This window comes from Tupaia chinensis, unplaced genomic scaffold (genome assembly GCF_000334495.1).
Source record: "Tupaia chinensis unplaced genomic scaffold, TupChi_1.0 Scaffold000051_1, whole genome shotgun sequence".
NCBI lineage: Eukaryota > Metazoa > Chordata > Mammalia > Scandentia > Tupaiidae > Tupaia > Tupaia belangeri.
The window spans coordinates 183,938-210,631 of NW_006159509.1; the positions used below are offsets into that span (position 1 = coordinate 183,938).

General features: G+C 39.2%; 1 protein-coding gene and 1 long non-coding RNA gene across 4 annotated transcripts; one reads left to right on the plus strand and one right to left on the minus strand.

Moving 5' to 3' along the window:
- Positions 1-123: 123 nt before the first annotated feature.
- HPF1 (histone PARylation factor 1) lies at positions 124-25,225 on the minus strand. Of its 2 annotated transcripts, XM_006141320.3 has the most exons (9): positions 25,115-25,225; positions 20,169-20,328; positions 19,002-19,191; positions 17,488-17,586; positions 10,264-10,298; positions 9,711-9,826; positions 7,537-7,624; positions 3,209-3,381; positions 124-638 (listed from the first exon to the last, which is right to left on the minus strand). In XM_006141320.3, the coding sequence occupies exons 1-9, from the start codon at positions 25,160-25,162 to the stop codon at positions 507-509; spliced, it is 1,041 nt and encodes a 346-aa protein (XP_006141382.1). In that variant the 5' UTR covers positions 25,163-25,225; the 3' UTR covers positions 124-506. The 2 variants fall into 2 exon arrangements, with proteins under 2 accessions (XP_006141382.1, XP_006141383.1); XM_006141321.3 differs by lacking the exon at positions 9,711-9,826 and having other exon boundaries at positions 10,148-10,298.
- LOC114009496 (uncharacterized) lies at positions 4,161-20,228 on the plus strand. 2 transcript variants are annotated; one of them, XR_003550903.1, is made up of 4 exons: positions 4,161-4,659; positions 5,403-5,454; positions 19,138-19,185; positions 20,142-20,228. It is a non-coding gene; the product is annotated as an uncharacterized LOC114009496 (long non-coding RNA). The 2 variants fall into 2 exon arrangements; XR_003550904.1 differs by having other exon boundaries at positions 20,145-20,222.
- Positions 25,226-26,694: the final 1,469 nt, after the last annotated feature.

Consider the following 26,694-nt stretch of genomic DNA (forward strand, 5'->3'; position numbering starts at 1 on the left):
TGGGTGAGTACCTATAAGTCACCTGGAAATGATGTTAAATGCAGTTCTGGTAGGTCTGGGGTCAGGCACTCTGGGAGAGTGTGGGTGATGGTGTCAGGAACATCCTTCAGAGTGTACTTCTGCTGTTCCCCTTCTTACCCCATAAACTCAGACATAAAAGCTATAGTTACTATTAACTCAAGATTCAGAGGAAATGATAAATATTGAACCAGTACTACCTGAAGGGAAAGGATGATCTGCTTATCCATAAGTAGTAGACAGTGACTTTCTGTGACATGTCAGAGGCTGACTTGTGTTGTCTTCTAAACTGTGATTAGAGTGTCACCATTTAGATACGATTGCCATTTATTTTTACATGAAAGAAAACCAGGTCAGAAGAACCTTATGAAAGTTTTTACTAAATGTTTCCATCAGTTTATTTTCAGTTTTCCTTAAAAAAAAAAAAAATCACAAGTTTTAATACTAGTACCAACAAATGATATACACTAAACAAAGCTAACTCTCTCTCATGCTCCAAGTTGATCTATGTTCTCTTTACTTCTGTTTGCCAGATGATCTTCAATAATTTCTGCAAATAGATTCCTCTTCAACAAATTATATGCAAGAGGTAAAAGCTGACCAGCAACTTTATGAAAATACTGAAAAATAAAAGAATGTAACATTAAGCAGAGAATGTAAAAGTTATATAGGAGAAAATAATAAAAAACACTTGTTTAACAAAACCTACTTGAAAACTTTTTTTTTTTTGAGAAATGTTTTGCTGTCAGCACATGTGTTTGCTGGAGAGACAGAGAGAAAGGGAGAAATCACCCCTATGAGGGAATGGCCTCACTGCAATTCCTTGTCCTCCCAGGAATTTGGACATACACGCACATGTGCCCAGCTTCGTTTCAAGCTGCTAGGTCTGGGACTTGAACTGCGGTAGACCATGTGGGAGTTCAAGGCCTTAACCACCTGCTGGCTCCCGCAAATCCTTTCAGTACTCTTTCAGTTGATTAGTAAGCAGTGAATTCTGGCACAGGTACCTGGTATTTTGTCCAAGAGGCATGTGCCCTATAGCAAAAATTTAAATAAAAACAAAAAAAGTCACCGTGTTATTGATTTTTAGACTACTGCTATCTTGCATATTAGAATAGCTAGCAATGGTATATTCTTTTGTTGATCAAAATAAGCATTTACAAGGGGACTTTAAAAGTTAGTGGAAAGATGGAAGTAGTTTATTTTGGTGCAAAAAAAATGAAACCCATGCATAGTTTTTCATAATAAATTTTTCATAAAGTTTTTGAAAAATTGCTTGTATTTATAGTATTTAACAAGTGGTAAGTACTGTGTTAACTCTTACATGTTAAGTAATTCCTCAACAATGGTTGCTTTGCATCTTAGGGTTCTCCTTATTTCTAGCTAGGTTTTTTCAGGCAGGTCAAGCACTATTCTAATTGGTCAATGACTGTCATTCTGGTTGTTAAACACTCTGATGACTTTAACTGTCATAAATGAGGTAGACAGAGAAAAGTGATATAATATGATTTGTAGCAGGCTTCTCAGAATGTAGTCCCTTGACTAGTGGCATCAACCAACAACTTAATCATGACTTGGGAGTGCGGTGGGAAGAGTACCAGTCTATGTTTGAATAAGCTCTCCAGATGATTCTGATGCATACTCAGGTTAGAGTGACTGGCTTAATCGTGCTCCTCAATGTGTGATCTGTAAGCAGCAGCAATCCCATCACCTGGGAGCATGTCAAAAAGGAGAAATGCAGTCTCAGGTTTCATCCCAGACCACTGAAACTGTCTTCATTTTAACATCTCCAGGTAACTCCAAAGCACTTTACAGTTAGAGCATTACGAACTTAGACATTAATTCTGGAACCAGACTGCTTCTGTGAATCTTGGCAAGATGTTTTCCCTCTATGTGACTCTCAGCTGCCAAATAAGTTAAATGAGAAGCCAGTGATATGTGTGTGCACACATGTGCATGCAGATATATATAGACATTTTATAGGTAAAAGACAAAAAGGTATTAGAAAAATGACCTGATTTTATAGTGCTGGGGAAGATGTGATTTAAAACTGGTTTAGCCCCAGAAGCATGGTAAAGTCACTATGCCTTGTTGCTCCCTTGAACTTGAGGCAACTATAGTTAAGTAAGCCCTAGTTTAGCCATAATTTTTCTTACATAATGAGCAAATAGTTGATGGTAGAATAGCATCACTTATATTTTAAGTAATTTTTTTCCTTTACGACTTTTTACCATATGGCATGTACACTTGCCACAGAGAGAGAGAGAAAGAGAATGAGAAAAGTAAAGTGAGAAATCACCTTCTAGAAGACATGGCCACACCAAAATTCCTCCTTAGGAATTTTCCTTTTAGGATTTTGAGCACACACACCTGGTGTGATTTTTAAGCTGCTGGGTCTGGGACTTGAACCACAGTCAACCACATGGGAATCCAGCACCTTAACCACCACAGTGAATGCTAGCCCCATATTTTAAGTTATTTAAAGTATACTTTAAAACAGTCTTTGTTCTAATAAGACTTTAAGCACAGAGGAAATGAAATAGAGCCTAAGGACAGACATACACACACATGCATACACACACCAAACTAGAGCATGTCCCTATATCTCTAATAAGTAAATTCACTTCAATACATATAATATTGAAGACAAATAATCTTAGTTATTCACTTTTGTCAGTATATAAGATGAATTTCATATAAATATTTTTAGAACATTTACTTTAAAATCATTTCAAAAAGTTCATTTTGGGGACCAGTGGATGGCATAATGGTATCATCACTGGACTCACATAGTAGGCCACGGTTCAAGTCCAAAACTCAGTGGTTTAAAACTCACACGAGGCTTGTGTGCTCAAAATCCTGAGAGGAGAATAGAGAAGGGATTGCGGCGGTGGCCACAACCCTGGGCATGTGATTTTTTGCTTTCTTTGTCTCTCTGACAAGCACATGTGCCCTATAGCAAAAGTCTCTGTTATAATTAAAAAAATTTTTTTTTTCCCTAAGAAGAATCTATTGAGTTGTCAGAAAAGTCATGATGTACTTTTTTCTATGGTTTTCTATGCAGAAATGCATCATGACTTTTGCGACAACCCAACATAGCCTGCCTACCCTGGAACTTGGGGGTATAAACATACATGCCCACATGTATATAGTGTGGGATGGAGTGAAAGAGGGAGATTGTTTTACTCACATGTGAACCATAGCAAAAGAGATCCATTCCCAGCTCAAGCCCCATGCCGTAGTCACATTCATCATTAGCAAACTGCACAAAGGTCATCATTTCCTGAATGGGAGCAAAAGCTTTTAGTCTGTCTTCATCACTTGTGGCCTCAACAATTGCCTTGCAAATTCTCTTGAGGTCAGCTGAAAGAGATAAATGATATCAAAAGATTATTTATATGATTTTTAGATGTTTAATTTTTGCCTTCAAAGGTAAAAGGACTTTAGGTGGGGTTTTTCCTCATGATTTTTATTTTTTGTTGTTCTAGAATAACTGATGCAACCTTAGGTAATAATTAATCAGCATTATAATTTAGGATAGCAGTTTTATTTATTTATTTATTTTTTACTTATGATTCAAGCATTAAAAATAGATTAACATGGGCCAGCAGGAGGCTGAGGTTAAGATGGCTGGATCCCACATGGCCATCCTCATGATTAGAGTTCGAGACCCTGTGGTTTGAAAAACATGCTAGGCACATGTGCATGTGTACCCAAAATCCTGAGAGGAGAATAAAGACAGGATTGTGGTGTGCCCATCTCCCTCTCACCCAGGTGCGGGGTGGGCAATTTCTCTCTTTCCCGACCAAGGTATACATGCTCTATAACAAAACTTAAAAGAAAAAAAAAAGGCTTAAAAAAGATTTCTTATTATAGTGTGACTATTCACAATGGATTTAGTTGCAGTGATTTTCTATACACTTTGAAAGACTCTTAAGTATGCTAGTCCAGGAACTGGTAAACTTTAGCCAAATCTGGCTCATTCTATTTTTTCTTTTTTTTAAATTAAGAGATTATTGCTATAGGGTGCATGCGCTAGCTAGAGAGATAGAAAGCAAGAAATCACCTCCCCTGAGGGGGGATAGACATGCTGCAATCCCTTCTCCATTCCTCTTGGGATTTTGGGCATGCATGCACACATGCCTGGTGTGAGTTTAAGCCACGGGGTCCAGGACTCAAACCACAGTCGACTACTGGGAGTTTTAAAAGCCACCGCGTCTTGAAACTTGAACCATGCCGTTGGCTATGTTAGGTCTATAATAGCTCATGTAACCAGCAGACTAGGGCTGGCCATAACTAGAACTTTTTAATCTCAGTGTATGAATATTATTTGATTGATTCAGTCACGATGACCATATGGAATACATTCTATGTGAGGTCACTAATTGTGATTGTTCCCCTTTTCTATCTTTAGTAGGTCAGTATCACTTCAGACAAATAGCAAACTTTTATCACCTATGTTCTTGACTATAAACAGTAAAAGTTTAGTGGTTTTATATACACGTCAAGACCTTCCTTTTTCTTTCTTCTTCAGAAAATCAGTGCCAGTCATTTCAAGGAAACAGATGATGTTTCCTCCAAACATCTTTCTTAAGGACGGAAAATTAGCTGGTCCTTCCTGCATCCAGAAGATATAACTAAGTGAGTAGGACTCTCGGAATTGGTCTCTCCAGGCAACTACCAAACAGTTAGGTTTAGTAGAGAAGTGAAGACCTATTTGTTTTCTGCTAGCAAATAATTTACAGTTTATCACTTTCTGGTATTATGTTTTCTTCTTTTGCCTCTGGAAAATCATATATGGACTGAAAAAAAAAAGGATAAACAACTTACAAGAATTTCTAAGCTAGGAAGATGCTGAAAAACAGAAATGAAAATAGTCTCAGTATTAGAAAAAAAGATGATCTATCAATAAACATTTTACAAAAATTGACTTAACAGAAGCCCAAACTTAAAAAGTACCTAAATGAAGCTTTAAATTTAACAGTTTCACTATTTACTTTGTATTGTATCCCTGCCATATCATTGATAAGAGTTCTCAAGCTAAGCCAGAGTGTTTAGTCAACTAGCTAAGCAATTATTCTTACTTTGCATACTGGTACATACTCTCAAGTCAGAACAAGTCTGAGATTCAGGTCCCTCAGTTACTAGTGCTAAACACCTTGAATCTATTTCCCCTCCTAAAAAATGGGAATAAGACCTAAGTGAGGTTCTTATTCCTCAAAGAGTGAGGATCAATGACATTATGTATACAGCCCTTGGTATGGTGAATCACATCATTTAAGAATTGCCCAATTGCCCCCGCCTGCTGTGAAGTGTCAGGAGCTGTATGGGAAGCACCCAAGTTTGGATCCTGGGCTGACCTGAACATGTTGTACTGTCTGTAGGCACATCCTTGGACCTAGCTGACTGGAGGGATGGCAAGGTGATTGCAACATGGTGAGACCCTGTCAGACGTTCCTGTCTCTCTCTCAAGAAAGAAAGAAAATTGCTCAATACATGTAACTTATTTGCCAGGTTAAAATATTATTGTAAGAATCTTCAAAGGGGATACTGTTTAAGAACAAACTTAAGTATGATTTGCAGTGTCATACATTAAAAAATTGCCAATTATACCTCCTGCCAAACAACAGTAGGCAAAACATTAGGTCCTTTATTTTTTGTCTTGCTATCATTTCTCATTCAAAAATAATTAAACTACAGAAGGACCTAATGCTTAAAATATTAGGCTTGGACATTAACTCCCAGAAGCATAACCAGAGTAGTGATAAGCTTCACTTCAGGGCACTGCAAACTAACCACCACTACACCTAAAGTTTTAGAGATGCTGATTCTATTACTATCTCCTTTGAAAGAAGATAGTATTGTTATTTAAAGCTCTAAATGGACTAGTGAGCAGAGTGGCAGACGAGATTACTTGGCATACAAGCAGAAGACTGACCAGTAGGCACGCTGGTCAGATCAGCTTGCCCAAGATAATTATAATACTGGCTACATACACAGTTAAAATTTTCTATCCACATTAAAAACAAGTAAAATTAATTTTAAGATATTTAACCCTTATTTCCAAAACAGTATCATTTCTACATATAATCAAATAAAAATATTGAATCTTACTTAAATTTATAAATTGAAATTAAATAAATTCTGCTCATTAGCTGTACCAGCCACATTTGAAGTGCTCAGTAGTCATCTGTGGCTAGTGGCCACTATCAGACAGTTCAGCTCCATGGAATTCCTCTAAAGTGACAGGAATATGGCAAAACTGTCACATTTGCACAATAGAGAACAGATGAATAAATCTGGTTAAAATGCAGACTTCCAAATCTCGACCCCAGTCTGATAACTACCAAGGCAGGTTAATTCTGTTCTGAAAATGGCTAGCCAACTATTATGTGTACAGGGGAAGAATACTTGATTCTGCCTTTAGAAGGTGTTAACTTTGACTTCTCTTTAAGTTTTATTTCCCTTGAACCAGGATGATTAAATAAAGGAGGGGGGACAGGGATGTTCACAATAAGAGGATGCAGGAGAAAAGAGAAGTGATTTTAATTCTCTTTTTTTCAACGCAGCAATAATTATTTTGTGAAACAGTCCCTTTTCAAAGTGTTTTTATACTTGTAGATGAAGTAGTTACAGGATTTTGGGCTTCTGAAAGCCAAATAGTTTTACATGGAGTTGAAAAAACTGGTCACAACTTAACAAATGCATGCTGTTTCAATAATTACTATTTTATAAGTTGACTAATGTTAAAGGTTCTAAAACAGGTTAGAAAAGCTAGGTAAGAGGCTACAATTCTTTAAATTCTTAAAGATAACTACCACTTATTTATTTATTGTTTTAAGTTTGCTATAGGATATGTGTGCTTAGCTCGTTGGAGAGAGACAGAGAGATATAAAGAGTGAGAAATCAGCCCCAAGGGGGGGGATGGCCATGGTGTAATCTCTTCTCCTCTAAGGATTTTGGGCACGCACATACAAGCACTAAGTGTTTTTCAAACTGCTAGATCTGAGACTAACCACACAGTCAGCCACGTAGGATCCTGCTTCCTTAAGCACTACATCACCAGCTTGCCCACATAACTAGCACATTCTTAACAGAAACAGTTCAGAAAAACGAGGCAATAGGTTAAAACTCTTTAAATCCTTAAAGATAACTACTGCATTTTGAACAGCATAAAGCAAGCATGGTGCTGAGCACCTTACACACCCTTTCATACCACAGGTATCCCTGTGAAGTAGCACTACGAACCCCACTTTTCTGATGAAAAAGACAGTGTCTAGAGAGGTAATTCACTCAAAGTTACACAGCTATAACCGGTTTTAATTCAGGTATGACTGACTCAAAAACCTGAGCTTACTCTTTATAACTTAGGTCTAGTGACTGTCTCACAAAAGGCTCAGGTATATATATATATATATATATATATCTGCTTCTCTACTTAAGGAAAATCTTCTCTTATGTATATTAATACACACACACACACACACACACACACACGTTATATATGAAATATATTACCATCTGATTCAGGGAGTTCTCTATATCCAACATCATTTTTATCTACTGGAACCACCAAGCCTGCACCATGAAAGGTCTTCGTCACAACCTTAAAGAAAAAAATAAAATTTAATCATGGTAAACAAACCTAAAACACAAACACATGCTCAACATTTCTGCCAAAACATAACACTTAATGACATTGAATTACAGTAAATTTGGACTTTGGGGAGAAAGTTTAATACTATGAGGGGGTCACCAAAGTGGAAAATGTATTTTATGAAAAAATTATGCACAGATTTCAAAATTATTTGCACCAAGATAAACTCATATAATTTAATTCTATTTTCCCACAAACCTTTTGAAGTTCCTCACATTTCATTTCTTTTTTTTTTTTTGGAGCGGTTTTTGCTATAGGGGGGGTAGGCTTGACAGAGGGACAGAAACCGGTGTATGCTTGACAGAGAGACAGAAAGCGAGAAATCATCCCCCAGGGGAGATGGTCACGCCGCAATCCCTTCTCCTCCATTCTTTTCTCGGTATCTTGCGCACGCACGCACACGCACCCGGCGTGAGTTTTAAGCCACTGGGTCCGGGACGTGAACCGCAGTGACTACATGGGAGTCCAGCAATGTACCCATTATGCCATCTGCTGGTCGCTATCCCAGAATTTTTCAAAACAAACTAATAGAAATGTCATTTACTCCAAGGTAGAATTCTTTCAGTTATCTGTTAACTTACTCTGAATCTGTAACTGAAAAACCGAAAGGATCTAAAATCTACAGGTATTTGCTTCTTTACAAAACACTTCCCTCCATACTCCAGGTATTAGGAGATGTGAGGGGAAATGCTGGCAGGACCAACAAGGGAAAAGTAAGGAGGATTGCCATACACATGTTTACTGGAGAAAATGAACAAATTTTAATATATACTCTTTCTCAAGAGGGAACTACCTTTAAGACGCTTAACTATATGGCAGGCATTTTACAAAGCTACCACCCAAAAAACACCTTGCACTAAGTCAATCTACCTCAGCCATTGAAAAAATCTTTAGAGCCATCTGGGTGATGTGGTGATTAAGGCAGCTGGATTCCACATGGCCAACTGTGTGATTCAAGTCCTGGACCTGGTTGGTTGGAAGATATATCGGGCACGTGTGCATGCATACCCAAAATCCTGGGAGAATGGAAGAGAGGAGGAATTGTTGTGTGGCCATCTCCTCTGGGTGATTTCTCAATGCTCCTGACTCTCGTGCGTGCACACACCCTATATCAAAAAAAAAAAAAAAAAAAGGAAATTTTAGCAAATAAATATTATGTACAAAGCTACTTTTCCTTTTTTATTTTTTAAATTTTGCCACAAGGTACATGTGGTCACCAAAGATGGAGAGTCGGGGAAGGGACAGAGATATCATACCCTTCAATGGGATATGGTCAGGCAGCAATCCCTTCTCCTCCATTTCTCTCCATCCCTTCAGGATTATGGGTATGCAGTACACACGAGCCCAGAATGTTTTTCAAGCTGCTGGGGCCAGAACTTGTACTGCATGGTTAGCATGTGGGATCCAACTCTCTTAACTACCAAGCCACAGGGCTAGCCCAAAGCTGCTTTTACTTTACTTTAAAAAATGATTCATGGATAAAATAGACTTAAAAAGTGGTAAATGGGCCAGCAAGTAGCAGAGTGGTTAAGGTGTTGGATCCCACATGACTGAATTTGCAGTTGTGGAGTCCCAGACCTAGCGGTTTGAAAACATCACTGGATACATGTATGTGTGGCCCAAAATCCCAACAGGAGAATGGAATAAGGGATTATGGCATGGTCATTCTCCCCTACCCTGGGGAGAGGTTTTGATTTCTCCTCTTCCTCTCTGTTTCTAACAAGTACATGGATCCTATAGCAAAAATCTAAAAAAAAAAGTGTGTGTAAATATCAGCATGAGTTATGCAACCACAGCAATTATACTTGCAGTTTCAAGATTCAGTCTGTGTACCACCCTATGGAAGCCATCCATACCTGCTCCAATGCTATCCCTCCTGGCAGTCCAGTTATTAAACAGCCCTGGAGGGAGCCCCTGAAGGATGGCATCCAGCTCTCTTTAGAAAAGGTTGGAGAAGAGAAGGATAAGGTAGAGATGGAAAGGAATCAAAGGAAAAATCTGCTAAACAGCAAAACAGAGACTACTGAGATCGTACTTTCTTATCCCTCTGCTTCATCTTCATGGTTCTCTGTTCCAGTGAGTACCCAAGTTCTTTGGCTGCTTCTGTAAGTTTTTCATCTATGTTTTTCAAGAGACTAGTTTTCTTTTTATCTGTAACAAGTACATGGATCCTATAGCAAAAATCTAAAAAAAAAAGTGTGTGTAAATATCAGCATGAGTTATGCAACCACAGCAATTATACTTGCAGTTTCAAGATTCAGTCTGTGTACCACCCTATGGAAGCCATCCATACCTGCTCCAATGCTATCCCTCCTGGCAGTCCAGTTATTAAACAGCCCTGGAGGGAGCCCCTGAAGGATGGCATCCAGCTCTCTTTAGAAAAGGTTGGAGAAGAGAAGGATAAGGTAGAGATGGAAAGGAATCAAAGGAAAAATCTGCTAAACAGCAAAACAGAGACTACTGAGATCGTACTTTCTTATCCCTCTGCTTCATCTTCATGGTTCTCTGTTCCAGTGAGTACCCAAGTTCTTTGGCTGCTTCTGTAAGTTTTTCATCTATGTTTTTCAAGAGACTAGTTTTCTTTTTATCTGTTACTTCTTTAAGTTTTTTCATCAAAAATAATCTGAAAAAGAAGAAAAAGTCCTCATTATATTGCCAGCTACTGTATAAAATATATAGACCTTTCTAGTTAAGGGAGCAAATTTAAAAATATCAAATTCTATGCATGAAAAAGTCTGTAAATTAATTACCAACAGTTCTCTCAAAATCCCCGTGTTCTTGGAACCAGCAGTTAGCGTAATGGCTATGTCGCTGGACTCCCACGTAGTCGACCGCAGTTCGTGTCCCGGACCCGGTGGCTTAAAACTCACGCCGGGCGCGTGTGCGTGCGTGCCCAAGATCCCGAGAGGAGAATGGAGGAGAAGGGATTGCGGCGTGACCATCCCCCCGGGGGGTGATTTCTCGCTTTCTGTCTCTATGTCTCTGTCTGTCTGGCGAGCGCACGCGCCCTACAGTGAAAATCTCTCCAAAAAAAAAAAAAAAAAAAAAAAAAAATCCCCGTTTTCTTCAAATGAGGGAAAAGCAATATTAAGAAGCAGCTGCTATTCTCACTACTAAGATGACTGAAGTTTGAATTAACATGTCTACAATGAAGGCATAAGAGAGATTTTAAGAGCTGAGATTGGGGCCAGCAGCTGGCATGGTGGTTATTAAGGTGCTGGACTCTGATATGGGAATCACAGTTCGAGTTTCTGACCTAACAACTTGAAAATCACACCAGACACATGTGTGTGCATACTCTAAATCCAGAGAGAATAGAGCAGAAGAAATTGCAGTGTGGCCATCCCTCCCTTGGGGGTGATTTTTCACTTTCCCTCTCTCTGTCTCTCTCCAGCAAGCCCATGTGCCCTATGGCAAAAACCTTAAAAAAAAAAAAAAAGCTGAGATGAGATTAAATTTTTAAGCTTTTTCACTTTTTAATTTGCCAGAGGGCATGTGTACTTGCCGGTGAGACACAGAGAGAGAATCCCCCATGGGGCATGGTCACGCTGCAATCCCTTCTCCTCCATCTCCTTTCAGGATTTTCTGGGCACACACATACATCCAGTATGTTTCTCAAGCTGCTAGGTCTGAGACTCAAACTGCGTGATCAGCCATGCAGGATCCAGCTGCCTTAATCACTAGGCCACAGACTAGCCTGAAATTAATTCAAGTTTTAAGTTGTATCAGTTGACATTAAGATATAGCATAATGTTTTAGTCTGGCATAAGCAAAAAACAGCATGTAGACAACAGAACATATTTTTTATCTTAGTTTTATTTTTTATTATTCTTTCAATTCATCAGAGAGGAGAAACTAAGTAGGCAAGTCACCAGCTGAGACTTGAACCTCAGTTGCCCGTGTGAAAATCCAGTACCTTGACCATCAAGCAACCTGCTGGCTCCATTTTTTTTTTTTAAAGAGCCAGAGGACACTTAACAATATACAATAGGACAGTGCTCAAAAGAGAGAAACAGAGAGAGAGGGAAAATTAGAAGTCACCCTCTCTCCACCCCAGAAGGGATGGCCACACTGCCATCGCTTCTCCTCCATTTTCTTCTCAGGATTCTGGGCATGTACTCATGCACGTGAGCCCAGTGTGTTTTTTAACCACTGGATCTGGACTGGAATCATTCAGTCGACCATGTGGGATCTAGCCACCTTAACCTCCATGCATCTGCTGGTCCAGTCAACAGGTTTATTTATTTATTTTTTATTTATTATTGGAGAGGTTTTTGCTATAGGGCATGTGCGCTTGCCAGAAAGACAGACACACAGAGACAGAAAGTGAGAAATCACCCCCCCCCAGGGCATGATGGCCACGCCACAATCCTTTCCTCCTCCATTCTTCTCTCGGGATCTTGGGCACACATGCCTGGTGTGAGTTTAAGCCACCGGGTCCAGGACTCAAACCACAGTCGACTACATGGGAATTCAGTGACATAGCCATTATGCTAACTGCTGGTCCCATGAACAGATTTTTTAAATGTTAACTTCTACTTTGTGTTAAATTTAGATAATTTAAAAAGAAAGCAAAACTACTTTACAAGTTAATACGAAAACTCAATACAAAGTAGTTTTTAAAGGAATGTGAGTAGTATAAAATGTTAATATCTGTTACAGAAGTAATATTTTATAATAAGCATGTTAAAATTTTTGCCAGCAGTATAGCAGGTCAAGAGTAAAATGAAGAGCTAAGAGTGGCAGTCAGCTGACATAAACTAAATCCCCTTGCTCAATGGCCAGGGCCAGACTCCCAAAAAGAAACCCACTTCTATTCACTGCCAACATCTGAGAGTCTACGGTACTCTTACAACACTGCTATGGTCTATGGATAGCAAAGTGTTAGAACATTTATAGCAGGTGCTAGTCTTAGCGCCATTTTACATATTAGGAAACTGAGGACAGAGGATAATCAGTTCATCCAAGTTTAGAAAGCTAACAATGGTAAAGTACCACAGAAACCTAAACTGTCAAAATTATCATCTTCTGATTACAGCACACATAAGCTACACTAAATCTTACCTTCAGCCTGAAGGAGTTGTATATCAAAAGAATATAATTAAGCCTAAAGAACAAAATTGATCATGTCAGGCCTATGTGAATCAATATTCACAGTCTCACTCAACCTCCGTGGCCAGGCATATAGGGCCTTACTGATATTTCTGTAATATTAGCATATATTGCTCCTTTGCCTAAGACACTCTTCTTCCCACTCTTTCTAGTATGTTCTTACGCATGCATCATAGCCCAGAAAAAATCCTCTTGACTGCCACTGCTGTTTAGGGCACTACATGGCTGCCTTTCCATACGTACACTCTGACGACTATCTGTACCAGTCTGCATCTCAGTTCCAAACCTACTCCAGTATTCTGCCTGACGGTGCTTAAAGATAAGGTGTAGGGGCTGCAGGTGGCATGGAGGTTAAGGTGTCTGGAAGCCACATGGCCAACTTCACTGTGCAAATCTCAGTCCCAGTGGCTGAAAAATCATCCTGATCCTTCTCGTAATATCAACTTTACTCTATTATGTAACGTTATGGAGGAAAAAAATCACACTCATTATCACCTCAAATCTCATTAGAAAAGTCTTTAGGTCTTGAGAAGCTGTCAGACTTAACAGAGGCTGCTATAAAATTTCACTGTATTTTTGTTCGAAGCTAAATTTTATCACTGGAAACAAATACAGTCAGCCTGTTGTTTTCTTTGGTTCATTTGAGAAAATGTCTGCAAGTACCCATGTCTTAATAACCATAGTTTTTCAATCAGCTGAGTAAAAGTAGGAAAAAGTTCAACTCAAAACTCTCATAGCTGCCATCGCTTCTCCTCCATTTTCTTCTCAGGATTCTGGGCATGTACTCATGCACGTGAGCCCAGTGTGTTTTTTAACCACTGGATCTGGACTGGAATCATTCAGTCGACCATGTGGGATCTAGCCACCTTAACCTCCATGCATCTGCTGGTCCAGTCAACAGGTTTATTTATTTATTTTTTATTTATTATTGGAGAGGTTTTTGCTATAGGGCATGTGCGCTTGCCAGAAAGACAGACACACAGAGACAGAAAGTGAGAAATCACCCCCCCCCAGGGCATGATGGCCACGCCACAATCCTTTCCTCCTCCATTCTTCTCTCGGGATCTTGGGCACACATGCCTGGTGTGAGTTTAAGCCACCGGGTCCAGGACTCAAACCACAGTCGACTACATGGGAATTCAGTGACATAGCCATTATGCTAACTGCTGGTCCCATGAACAGATTTTTTAAATGTTAACTTCTACTTTGTGTTAAATTTAGATAATTTAAAAAGAAAGCAAAACTACTTTACAAGTTAATACGAAAACTCAATACAAAGTAGTTTTTAAAGGAATGTGAGTAGTATAAAATGTTAATATCTGTTACAGAAGTAATATTTTATAATAAGCATGTTAAAATTTTTGCCAGCAGTATAGCAGGTCAAGAGTAAAATGAAGAGCTAAGAGTGGCAGTCAGCTGACATAAACTAAATCCCCTTGCTCAATGGCCAGGGCCAGACTCCCAAAAAGAAACCCACTTCTATTCACTGCCAACATCTGAGAGTCTACGGTACTCTTACAACACTGCTATGGTCTATGGATAGCAAAGTGTTAGAACATTTATAGCAGGTGCTAGTCTTAGCGCCATTTTACATATTAGGAAACTGAGGACAGAGGATAATCAGTTCATCCAAGTTTAGAAAGCTAACAATGGTAAAGTACCACAGAAACCTAAACTGTCAAAATTATCATCTTCTGATTACAGCACACATAAGCTACACTAAATCTTACCTTCAGCCTGAAGGAGTTGTATATCAAAAGAATATAATTAAGCCTAAAGAACAAAATTGATCATGTCAGGCCTATGTGAATCAATATTCACAGTCTCACTCAACCTCCGTGGCCAGGCATATAGGGCCTTACTGATATTTCTGTAATATTAGCATATATTGCTCCTTTGCCTAAGACACTCTTCTTCCCACTCTTTCTAGTATGTTCTTACGCATGCATCATAGCCCAGAAAAAATACTCTTGACTGCCACTGCTGTTTAGGGCACTACATGGCTGCCTTTCCATACGTACACTCTGACGACTATCTGTACCAGTCTGCATCTCAGTTCCAAACCTACTCCAGTATTCTGCCTGACGGTGCTTAAAGATAAGGTGTAGGGGCTGCAGGTGGCATGGAGGTTAAGGTGTCTGGAAGCCACATGGCCAACTTCACTGTGCAAATCTCAGTCCCAGTGGCTGAAAAATCATCCTGATCCTTCTCGTAATATCAACTTTACTCTATTATGTAACGTTATGGAGGAAAAAAATCACACTCATTATCACCTCAAATCTCATTAGAAAAGTCTTTAGGTCTTGAGAAGCTGTCAGACTTAACAGAGGCTGCTATAAAATTTCACTGTATTTTTGTTCGAAGCTAAATTTTATCACTGGAAACAAATACAGTCAGCCTGTTGTTTTCTTTGGTTCATTTGAGAAAATGTCTGCAAGTACCCATGTCTTAATAACCATAGTTTTTCAATCAGCTGAGTAAAAGTAGGAAAAAGTTCAACTCAAAACTCTCATAGAAGCACCTTTTTCCACATGACAAAACAGAGTATTTCTGTATACAGAAGTGCTTTCTACACATTTCTTTTTCATCACAGAGTGCTAACAAGATGTACTCTTTGATGTAGAGAGCCAATACATTTTCACTCCACCACTGACATTCTTTTTATTTTTTTAAGAGAGATTTTTGCTATAGGGCACATGCACTGGCCAGACAAAAAGCAAGAAATCGCCTCCTGGGGGGGTGGCCACACCACAATCCCTTCTCCTCTATTATCCTCTAGGGATTTTGGGCAGGCACACACACACACGCACACACACACACACACACACACACACCCACCCACCCAGTGAGAGTTTCAAGCCTCCTGATCCAGGATTTGAACTGCTGTCGGCTATGTGGGAGTCCGGTGATGTAACCATTATGCCATCTGCTGGTCCCCATCACTGACATTCTTAAATGACACTTGCATTATATTATTGCTGTGAATAATGCAGACTGCTACTAATTTGGTGTTACTGTATTGGTTCCTGCCAAGGTGCTAACAATATTATTACCCACCATTACCTTTGCACCACTAGTGCAAAAACAACATTTTATTACCACAATTAATTCTGACTTTTTAAGACTGTAAAGTCAAAATTAATACATTTATTTCAGGGAAAATAGACAAGGGGAGAAAATCACTCCTGTCTGTTGTCCATAGGTAAATGTTTTACAACTTTGAGTACATTTAGGGTTTTTTCCTCCTCAAGTATATTAGAGAGTAAAAAATGGGATCATTCTATACTGTTCTGTTACTTGCCTTCTTCACAACAGTCGATTAATCAGTATCGTGGCATAATAGTACAGAGAAATTTTACCTTTACCTAATCTTCCCCATTGCTGAACATGTATATTATTTCCAGATTTTCATTTTCATGATAATCTATAATAAACATGTATGTATTCGTGTACCTGCCCAAAATTGCTTTGATAGCTAGAAAAGGAATTTCTGACTCCAGGGTATAAATGTGTCCTTAGCACAGTACCTAGCAATGCTAATGATCGGTCAAGACATCTTGAAATACGGTTCTTTAACCATTTCTCAAACGGTTCTCTACAACGGTTTTACCAATTAACATTGATATCAGTAAAGCTTCTTATACCCTACCCATCACTGGTTATAACTATTCTTTAACATTACTAATCTTTAATCACTTAATTTATATTTCTTTAGCCACTGTATATTAAATTTTACACAGAGAGAACTACTTGTCCTGGGCATAAAAATGATTTGTCTGTTAAAAATGGTCTACCTGTAAGGCTTTACTTGCCTGCTATCAAAATAAAATAAGAAACATAGAAAGAAATTAAGTGTGAGGTCAGCCAGTGGTATGGCAATTAAGGTATGCTGGATCCCACATGGCCAATTGTGTGGTTCAAGTCCAGACTTGATGGCTTGAAATACATGCCAGGTGTGTGTGACTGCAGGCCCAAAATCCTGAGAGGAGAACAGAAAAGGGAAGGAGGTATTGCACGCCCCACTATGTGGTGATTTCTCAGTTTCCCTCTCCCTCTCTCTCTGGTGAGCACACAAACCCTCTAATAAAAAAAAAGAAAGAAAGAGAGAGAGAGAGAAACTGAGATTAGCTAATTTAAGTAAAGGCAGGCCTACAAAACTAAAAGTGATAATACTTTAAAAGTATTAAAGTTGTTACACGGCAAAATAATCTTTTCTCCTATGTTTGAGATAAATCATTATTCCTCAAATACTCATTTGCTGGTCATCGTCACCTAAATTATAAATACAGTAATATCACCCTGTATTTTTATTTCTCTTAGTTCTCTCTTCCAATAAGCTAAAAAAAAAATTCCACAATAGTCTTGATTATTTTATATAACCATTATGTTATCTTTCTTTTAAAAACAGGTTTCTATCAAGACAAATAAGACTAATAATATAAATGAAAAATTAGATATTTTTACATACCAAAGTATTTGTAGAATGAAGTATTATTTTCTGATTGATTTGATTAATTTAGCCATGGGACATCTGAGGTTCAATATCAAGTATTTTTATTAAATAAAAATTACACAGGAATTATATTTTTAAAAATCTACAACTTTAGGCTTACTCTAAGTCCCCTTTATAGTGGTCTGATACAGAACAAAATGTAAACAGATATTCAATTATAAATAGAAGAATTAAAATATTTTCTTACTTTACTGCAGCAAATACATTATCTCCACTTTGAACAATTGTACAATTTTTCTTTGCTTCATTTATACCAACATATACTGGAAGTTCATCAGGAGAATCCCTGTTTAAACAGAAGATATTAGAAACTTAGCTGTACAGAAATTATATTAGGCAAGTGGAATTTTAGGTCTTTAGACAACTTATATCTGTGTATTTTTTCAAAACTGGAAAAAATTTGCCAGGTTTAAGCCCGTTTCTTAGGAATATCTATGACAAACCTTATTTATATAACAGAATCTAAAGTTATAAGATTCTGAGGACCCTACTTGCTTTTATACCCAAATACAAAGAAAGGGGCTTAGATAAAACCTGTCAAAGGAAATGGGAATTAACATAATTACCTCTACCCAGTTTTAGAACCTATCAAAAAAAGAAGAAAGAAAGTGGAATAACTGAGTAGGAAGTTACTCAGTCAGGATTCTAGTAATTAAGTGGAAAAGAAAAAAAGACAATTTAATTTAGTGGAATTTGATTGAGCAAATCTTAACACAATTTGAATTGGGCAGTTTGCCTAATAGCTTCCGAACAACTCTGAGTAGCATCATGGTCTGGAAAAGGAAACTGATATGTACAGGAACGGGAAAGTGACGTACAAAAACCAAGTGAATGAGTGAGGTAACAAATCCACTGGATTCGAGGTTTGTCTGTATTAACACAGTTTAAAAGGCTAGATGCCTGTGACTGACTGAAACCTAGCTGCTGTACTGGCTGTAACCTAGCCAAAAAAAGAAAAGCAGCTTTATCTATAATAATGAGGTGACAGTTTGTTTATGGAAACCAAGCAAAAATATGGAGGCGTTTTTGATATTCTTTAACCTAAGTTACTATCAAATCCACAAGCAGAGCCCATATAACTCAATTTCCAGCCTCATGTGCATTCTACTGTACCACGATACTTCTCCCTGAACATGCTTCCTCTATTCCTCTATCATCTTACATTTCATCTTCACTTCAAAGGACAATCTCTCTTCTGGGACAGACAATGTATATTTCCCTGGCAGCTACTTCTGTTTCTTAACATTCTAAGCATCTTGCATGTATTAATTTAATCATAATGTTTCTACTAGGCATGTTCAATGATCCCGTTGTCATAGGAGAGGAAACTGAGTGACAGAAAGTCATAGTCACTAATGGCTGGCACAGGATCATCCAGCTATAAACAATAAGACCAGTCTGACTCCAGAGCCACTTTGTTCCTGATAGCACATGGCTTATTTAATTCACAGCAGCTGCTCTAAGTTATCTTTCTTAGGTAAAAGAGCTCCTCTGAACCCAAAAGGGGAAACATTTCTAACTACAAAGGAAAAACCAGTGAGATTTAACCTGAAGAGTTCATCCATCCTAGAGGAGGTTAAAATGGTAATAGCAAGAACAATAAATGAAAATATGCCCTTCACCTAAGGTAAGGCTAGTGAATATCTATCTATATTCCTTAGCAGGGCAGTAGCTATACATCAGAGAAGAAAAGACCTTTACCTGAAATACCCCATGTGATACTGAGTTTTATTATCTCCAATAATAATGGTCTGGAATTCAGGAGGATCATAGTAAAACCTCCAGTGAAGGTTAAAATTCAAACCTGTTGACTTTTTCTTTGCTTTATGCTTTCCAGCAAGGATATCATAAGGACCCACTAATCGAAGTCCAAGGCTTGCAGAAAGTGAGTCTATAAAGAAAATAAGTTTGTTTAGACAATACTTTCTAGAGGCAGTTGTAAAATAATATTTTTCAATAGTAAATATTTATAAGCATTGTCTTCAAAAAAGTTTATAGAGTTAAAAAAATATTTAGTTATTTGTGAAGAGGTTAGTTATAAACACTCAGTGGAAAAGAAATCAGGGTAACATAAACGTGCATTACATTTAGGATGTCCTCTTTATCACTGGATTAGCTTAACACTTCAAACACTCCAGCCGTTTCTTAGTTTATCAGACTAAATACAAACAAGACTGTTTTGTATTCCCATGGGTATATTAGAGCCACAAACACTTTAATTTCATTATCACACTGCTCTTAGCCAGAAATAATTGTAGCACACAAAGATTAAGAGTGTGATGAGAGACAGCAGAAAGTGTGCATTATGGATGGTAAAAGCCATTTCCTTCCCCTTCTTTCTACCCAGGTAATTATCACCCCAAATTCTAACAACTCGACGATCTATTTAGCCAACCCTAACACTGATTTTCCCCTGCTGGGGAGGCCCTGCTCCCGCTCAGTCCCCACCACACTGAGAAGCTCCCCCTCCTTGACAGTTTCCATCCCAGACCCCTGCAGGAGGGGCTGAGGAGCCCTCCTTGTCACAAACCATCAATAAAGGTACACTGTATCAGCCAAAAAAAAAAAAAAGAATGCTTATTACTTCAACTGCAAAATCATCCTAAAACCCTTGCAACATATGAAAGTGCTTGTTTTCCTTCACAATCCCACTGAAGAATGCCATAAAATTACTTACCTTTGCCAATATAATAGGTGACCCTAGCATATTATTACAGTGGTAATTTATACTTTCCTTATTATTTCTCTAATTAGAAACATTTTTGCAAATGTTCCTTTTCCATGCATTGTTGCAATTCTTAGTCGAATTTTCTATTAAGTTATCTTTTCCATTTATCGAAGCAGGAGAATGATTCTGGAGAAACTTACCAGCTGGCTTTTCAGGATCAAGTTCTTCACAGAACTTCCAAAAGTGATAGAAATCTTCAGGTAGAGAAAGCTTATAATGATTTTCAACTTCTTTTCGAAGATCACTGGAGACATCAGCTTTACAGGATTTACTCTTCTTCACATCAACTGCCTTTTCACACTGAAAATTGCCATATAAAACTTTAGTTCTGTGAAAGAAATTTCAGTAACTTTCCTTGTATAATATTGCTCATTCTGTTCAGTCAACTCTGAGAAATCTATTTTCTTTAAAACTCTCCAAGTGGCATTTCTGAGTAAAATCTGGGAATTGTTTGGGCAAATGAAAAAGAACAAGTGAAATGGTGGTCAAGGAAGACCCACACAGTAAATCTTTAAATAGTATTTCTCTAACATAACAAAAACACAGAAAACAAGTAAGTAAAAAAGAAACAAAGAAAAAGAAAGAAAATGCAGGGTTTTTTGTCTCTTTTGGTTAACAGAATGTCAGCATGCCTTTTGTTTAAATAGATTCACCAGAAGCAAATTGTCAGAAATAACTGGACCTAAGGAATTTACCAATTAAAAAGCTGTTACTGTAGCAAAGGCTCACCAGAGTTGTGTCTACACTACTCCCTTCAGTCAATATTCAGCCTTCCAATTAAAAACAGACACGTCTAGCCAGCCAGTGGTGTGCTGGTTAAGTGGTTAGATCCCACATGGCCAACTTTATGGTTCAAGTTTCATATCTGGCAATTAGAAAAACACACCAGGTGTGTGTGTGTGTGTGTGTGTGTGTGTGTGCCTGAAATCCCCAGAGGAGAACAGAGAAGGGATTGTGGTATAGACATCCCCCCAAAGGGGTTTCTCACACTATCCCGCCTTTCTCACACACATTCTCTAAAGCAAAAACAAAAACACCCCAGCGATATTTCAAATAGAGAAGGTTAGAGCAATATAAACATTGACAGTCCTTAATAAAGTTAGCAGAACAGCACTAAATTCTGGGCAAAAAAGAATTTTTTTTCCCCAGAAAAGGCCTTTTAATACCAATATTAGGTTATAAATCTCATCTCTAGGACCACTGTAATATAGGCTTATTATATAGGCATGCTAGGTTTTAATAATGCCTATCAGATATTTAATAAATTCTGTACTATGCCTAGGGGCCAGCAGATGGCATAGTGGTTAAAGCGCTGGACTCCCACATATCTGAATGCAGTTCAAGTCCTGGACTTGGGACTAGAAATTGAGGCCAAGTACATGTGCATGCATACCCAAAATCCCAGAAGAATAGAGGAGATGGGATTGTGGCATGACCACCTCCCCACCCCAGGGGGAGAATGATTCTCACTTTTCCTCTTGCTGTCTCTCTCTCTCTCCAGTGAGCACATGTGCTCTATGATAAAAACCTAAAAAAATAAAAATAAAAAAGGATATTATGCCTTGTTTTAAGTTACTTATCTTTATTTTCTATTTTTTTCTTTAATTTTGCATGTACTTACAGGAGAGAGAGGGAAGCTAAGAAAGCACCCACACACACGCACATTGAATGGCCATGCCATAGTGTCTTCTCCCCCATTTCTTCCTTTTTGTTATTGTGGGCAATGCACACACACACACACACATACACACACCTGATGTGTTTCTCAGGCCATAGGATTCAAACCACACAGATGGCCATGTGGGATTCGGCTGCCTTAACCACTCCACCTTCTGGCCCGCTTATCTTTAGTTTTCTAAGCAGTAATTTATTTATTTTTTTCCTGAAATCTGGGTCCTTCCCTTCTTTTTCCTTTCTACTTAGACAAATGATTCTCAGCCCAGGGTGATTTTGCTACCCAGGGAACATTTAGCAATGTCTGTAAATCTTTGTCTGCCACAAATGGGAGAGGATGGTGCTGGAGGCAATCTAGTGGAATAGAGGCCAGGAACAAGTCCCCTTAGCAAAGACTTATCTTGCCCCAAATGTCAATAGTGATAAAGTTGAGAAATTCTGACCTAGATGTTTCTTGTATGTTCTTCCATTTTCTCAGTAGGTTCAGGTTTATTGATGTTACTTTAGATATAAAAGTCTACATAACATATTTGATTCAGACGTCACAAGAATGTTCATGATGTCACTATTTCTTTACTTTCTTTTTCTTTTTTTTTTTTTTAAAGAGAGAGAGTTCTGCTATAGGACATGGGTGCTTGCCAGAGAGACAGAAAGTGAGAAATCACCCCCCTGGGGTAGTGTGGCTGCACCACAATTCCTTCTCCTTCATTCTCCTTTCCAGATCTTAGGCACCCCCCCCACACACAAGCCCAGCATGAGTTTTAAGCCACTGGATATGGGACTCAAAACACAGTCAACTACATGGGAGTCTGGTGATGTAAACATTACACCGTCTGCTGGTCCCAATGATGCCACTATTTCTTTTCTTATTTTTTTTAAGAATTATTTTATTTAACTTTATATACTTATTTAAATTTGACCAGAGAGGGACAGAGTGAGAGAGAGAGAATGAGAGAGAGAGAAAGCAAGCCACCAGGTCCAGGACCTGAATTGCAATTGGCCATGTGGGAGTCCGGCATCCTTAACCACCATGCCACCTGCCAGCCCCCAATGACACTGTTTCTAAGACTAAAAACAGAACAAATGAAATGTCTTTTGACAGGAAAAAGGGTAGGTATAGGGCTTTCAAATAATGGAATATCATTCAATGAAATGGAACTAGAACTACACAATATGGCCCAATCTTAATATTTAATGAAAAAAGTCCTTGAAGATAATCTTAACATAATAGCTTTTTTATAAATTTCAAAAAATGTGAAAAATAAAAATTGGTAGGTATACATTCAGATGTGATAAAGCTATAAAAAGAAGGCAAGAGAAAATGCAAAATTTATATTTTTTATGTTGAACAGGGTTTGGAGGAAGAAGTAGGTACAAAGGATAGGGGAGAAAAACATGTAAAGCTGTTGTCAGTTTTCAGTTCTTGGGTTCAGAATAAGGTTCACAGGTATTTTGTTATTAAACAAATAAGGTAAGAGAACCATGAATTGACCAATGATAATGGTTTATTATGCCAAGGATTATAAAGCAGCTGAGGTCATAAAAAGTTAAATTGAACAAAAAGGCTGCTGAAATATGGATCCCAAAGTGGGTGTTTACATAGAAAAAATATGTCATGACTTTTCTGACAACCTAATAGTAACAGTAGTAACAAGATAATCATAAAAACAATAAAAAGTAATACTTACTGAGCACTTATATGTCATGCCACTGTTCTAAGCACTTTTTATGGGTTAACTTGTTTAATCCTCACAACTACCTTATGAGCTAAATACTATTAGCCTATTTGACAGATGAGGAAACAGAAGTTACTTCCCCTAAATCCCTAACTAGGAAGCTAAAGGATTCAAATCCAAGCCAAAAAGTGTCTCCAGAGCAGATTCTCAACCCCTTCATCATGCTGTTTCTCCAACCACAAATATACAATAGTAGTAACTATATACCACTTCCTGACCTAACCTCTCTAATGTTTTTATAACTGACTTTGGTTATACTTTCGAAGACTGACTCAAACCCAAGATGTTAGAAAAACCTTAATCCTCCTTGGTCAAAAGCAGTTTTTTTTTTTTTTTTTTTTAAAGCAGTTTTATATAATGATTAGAATGCCTGACTCCTGACTCTACTGATTTCCAGCTGTCACCTTGTGCAAATTACCTGACCTCTCTGTGCTTTGTTTTATCATCCACAGAAAGGGCATATGGAGTATCTGCATCATACAGTTGTTATGAGGAAAGAGTTATTATATGTGGAAATATACAGAACAATCCAAGTACCTAACATGTTAAGTGCTGTCTACTGTTAGCTATGGATATTCTCTAACTCATCTTCGTTTTCAGTATTTAGTATCTAAGTTATCACTCTACCAAAGTAATAGTTCTTTACTGCACCTGCAAAGAGATGAGAATTTCTCCAGCTCTGCCCTAACCCACATGGCATTTCTGCATCTCCAAATCCCCAACCGCTAGAATTTGGGACAGCTGTCCCCTTCAGAGGCACACTTATCCTTCACCCTGGTGTTCCTAGAAAGTGTGACCCCACATGAAAAGTATCTATAACCATGGGCCTCTAACAGCTAAACCCTCGTAACAATGTCTCTATCCAGTTTATAATTCAACAATTTTTCTAGAACTTTAGTTACCACAATGACATTTCTTTCCTGCCTGATCCCTAATTGCTAACAGTGATTATAAAACTGAAATCATACAGACGTATAACGGAACGTACGTACTTTCAGTCCCCCTTTAAGATCTGGTCCAACATGCATTCATCAGATCCCTCTTACTTTTCCATCTCCTATGCTCCTGCCAGGGAGAACGTGTCACTGCGCCCAAAAGCCTCTACATTTTTAACGATTTTATAACCACCTGTTTTATATCTTCAAGAAAGAACCATTTTCAAACGTGAGTTGCCAAGCCTTAACAATCCCTGGGATTTGTTAAATCTTGAGTGTCCCCACAAGCACTTTCTAAACACCAGCGTTATAATCCCAAACAAAAAAGTTACAGTAAAATGTATATTCACTTGCGCCAGGCCTTCCCTGGCCTGGGGACTCTACATGGAGCTGGCAGTCAAGTCATCTTAAACCCACAGCGCCCCACGCAGCGTCTGGCATATTCTGCGTTTCCAATCAACCTGGCTGGCTGATTGAACGAACACAACAGTTGGTTTAATCTGCTTCCCCAGAAACCGCTCCCAGGGGAGTCGGACAGGAGACGCAAGGGCAATACTTTCTGGTCCAACCCCGAGCACGGCGGGAAACAGTGTCCTCGGCAAGGACCCCAGAGCAGACCGCTGCTCCCTGGCACGCAGCAGGAGCTCAGGGATTATTGACGGAATGAAATATGCTTCCTCTCGGTGCCCTGGCCGTCAGCCAAAGCGCCCCGCGGAGCCCGCACCGCCTTTATGGCAATACCTGCTGCCCCTCCCCGCCGGGCTTACGCTTCCCGCCGCCGCCGCCCATTCTGCTGCTGCAGCGCCCTCAGAAACCCGCGTTCCGCAGTGGTTTCCGAGCGCCGTCAACTGCTTCCGGGATCAAAAGCCACCAATGCGCACACCCGCCAATTTAGGGGGAAGGCTCCGCCCACGCCCCGCCCCCTGGGGCACGCGCGGGGTTGGCGGAGGCCCCGCCCACTCAGCTGGCCGCGCTGAGGAAGGCACCTCTTCACCTGTGCGCGTCGGGGCGCTGCTGACACCTCCCGAGGCACCTCGCAGGGATGCTCCAGAGACGCCACCCAGACCACAGAATCTGGTTTCGTAGAGGCGGTCCAACCTTCCTCCTCAGGTGTTCACTGGTAGCGAACTGGAATGTGTGGCACTGCCCTCACTCTGGCCCTTTCCTTGTTTTTTTTTTTTCTTTGTTTAAAAGTTTTATTTTTTCTTTCCCCTCCCTACTGTTCTGTTGTATAGTACTTATATATCCCCAGTTCTCTCAGAAGGGATTCGGTGTCTCTCTCCCTTTCTCTGTGCCGTGTTCGTAGTACAATTGGACTGTGTTCTCCACACCCCGGTTGCGCAGCTGCCACCTGAACTAGCGGCGTCCGCATCCTGAGGCAGCTTGTTAAAAACGCCCACTGGGGCCTTACCCAGGTTTAGCCAATCAGAATCTGCATAGACGGGACGCCGCATCCAAGTTTGAGGGGCGCTGCTCTCACCTGGCTGCTGGGGTATGCCTCACTGCCCACCTGGAATGTCTTACGTCTCCTTCCGAGATAGTCCCTATTTCCTAAGTTTGTCTCTTCCTTTTTCCTTGGTTTTATACCCGCATTTTGTGACACATATTCGGCTATGTTTTCTTTTTGCTTTTTAAGCAAAAATGTTAATGGCAGAGGGTATGTGCTCATTGAAAGCGAGAAAGCCCCCATCCCACCCCACTCCCACCCCCATTCCCATCAGGGCCTAGTCACTCTACAATTTTTTTCCCTCCAATTCTCCATCCCAGCAGGATCCTGGGCATGCTGCTCACCCAGTGTATTTTTCAAGCTGCAGGGGCAAGACTTGAACCATGGAGGTCATGTGGGATTTGGCTCCCTCTTTTTAAAACAACTGCTATTTTACAGGGCCAGCCTCCAAAAGTTTTTTGATGGACATGATTGGTGGTGGTGGTGGTAGTGATGCTGGTTCTTCTCTCTCTCCTCTTCTCCTTCCTTCTCTTCTTAGAACTTGTATGTCTCTGTCCTTATTCTGGTTAATCATGGAACTGAATTCCAGATTGACAATATTTTCCATTCAGAACTATTCTTCTAGCAACTTTATTCTTTCTAGCCTCTGTATCTGTGAAGGTATACATTTCTATTGCTTAAAACTACCTGATTTGTGGTAATTTGTTACAACACCTCTATGGAACCAATACACAGGCAAACATACACATTAGAGGAATAATTAGTATATAGTATAATAGTACCACAAGCCAGAGAAAACGGAAGCCTAAGTGTTTTCAGAAGGAAGGCCTGGAAAATAAGCAGATCGACATGCTGAATTCCACAGTCTAAAGAG

What these genes read in the sequence shown, in the direction of transcription:
- HPF1 (XM_006141320.3), bottom strand. Translation starts at nt 25,162, where the DNA reads ATGGGCGGCGGCGGCGGGAAGCGTAAGCCCGGCGGGGAGGGGCAGCAG. An exon ending in TGATCCTGAAAAGCCAGCTG is followed by an intron (nt 19,192 to 20,168) that starts GTAAGTTTCTCC and finishes TTTTCTTTATAG; the next exon opens with ACTCACTTTCTGCAAGCCTT. An exon ending in AATGTATTTGCTGCAGTAAA is followed by an intron (nt 10,299 to 17,487) that starts GTAAGAAAATAT and finishes CTTCTTTTTCAG; the next exon opens with ATTATTTTTGATGAAAAAAC.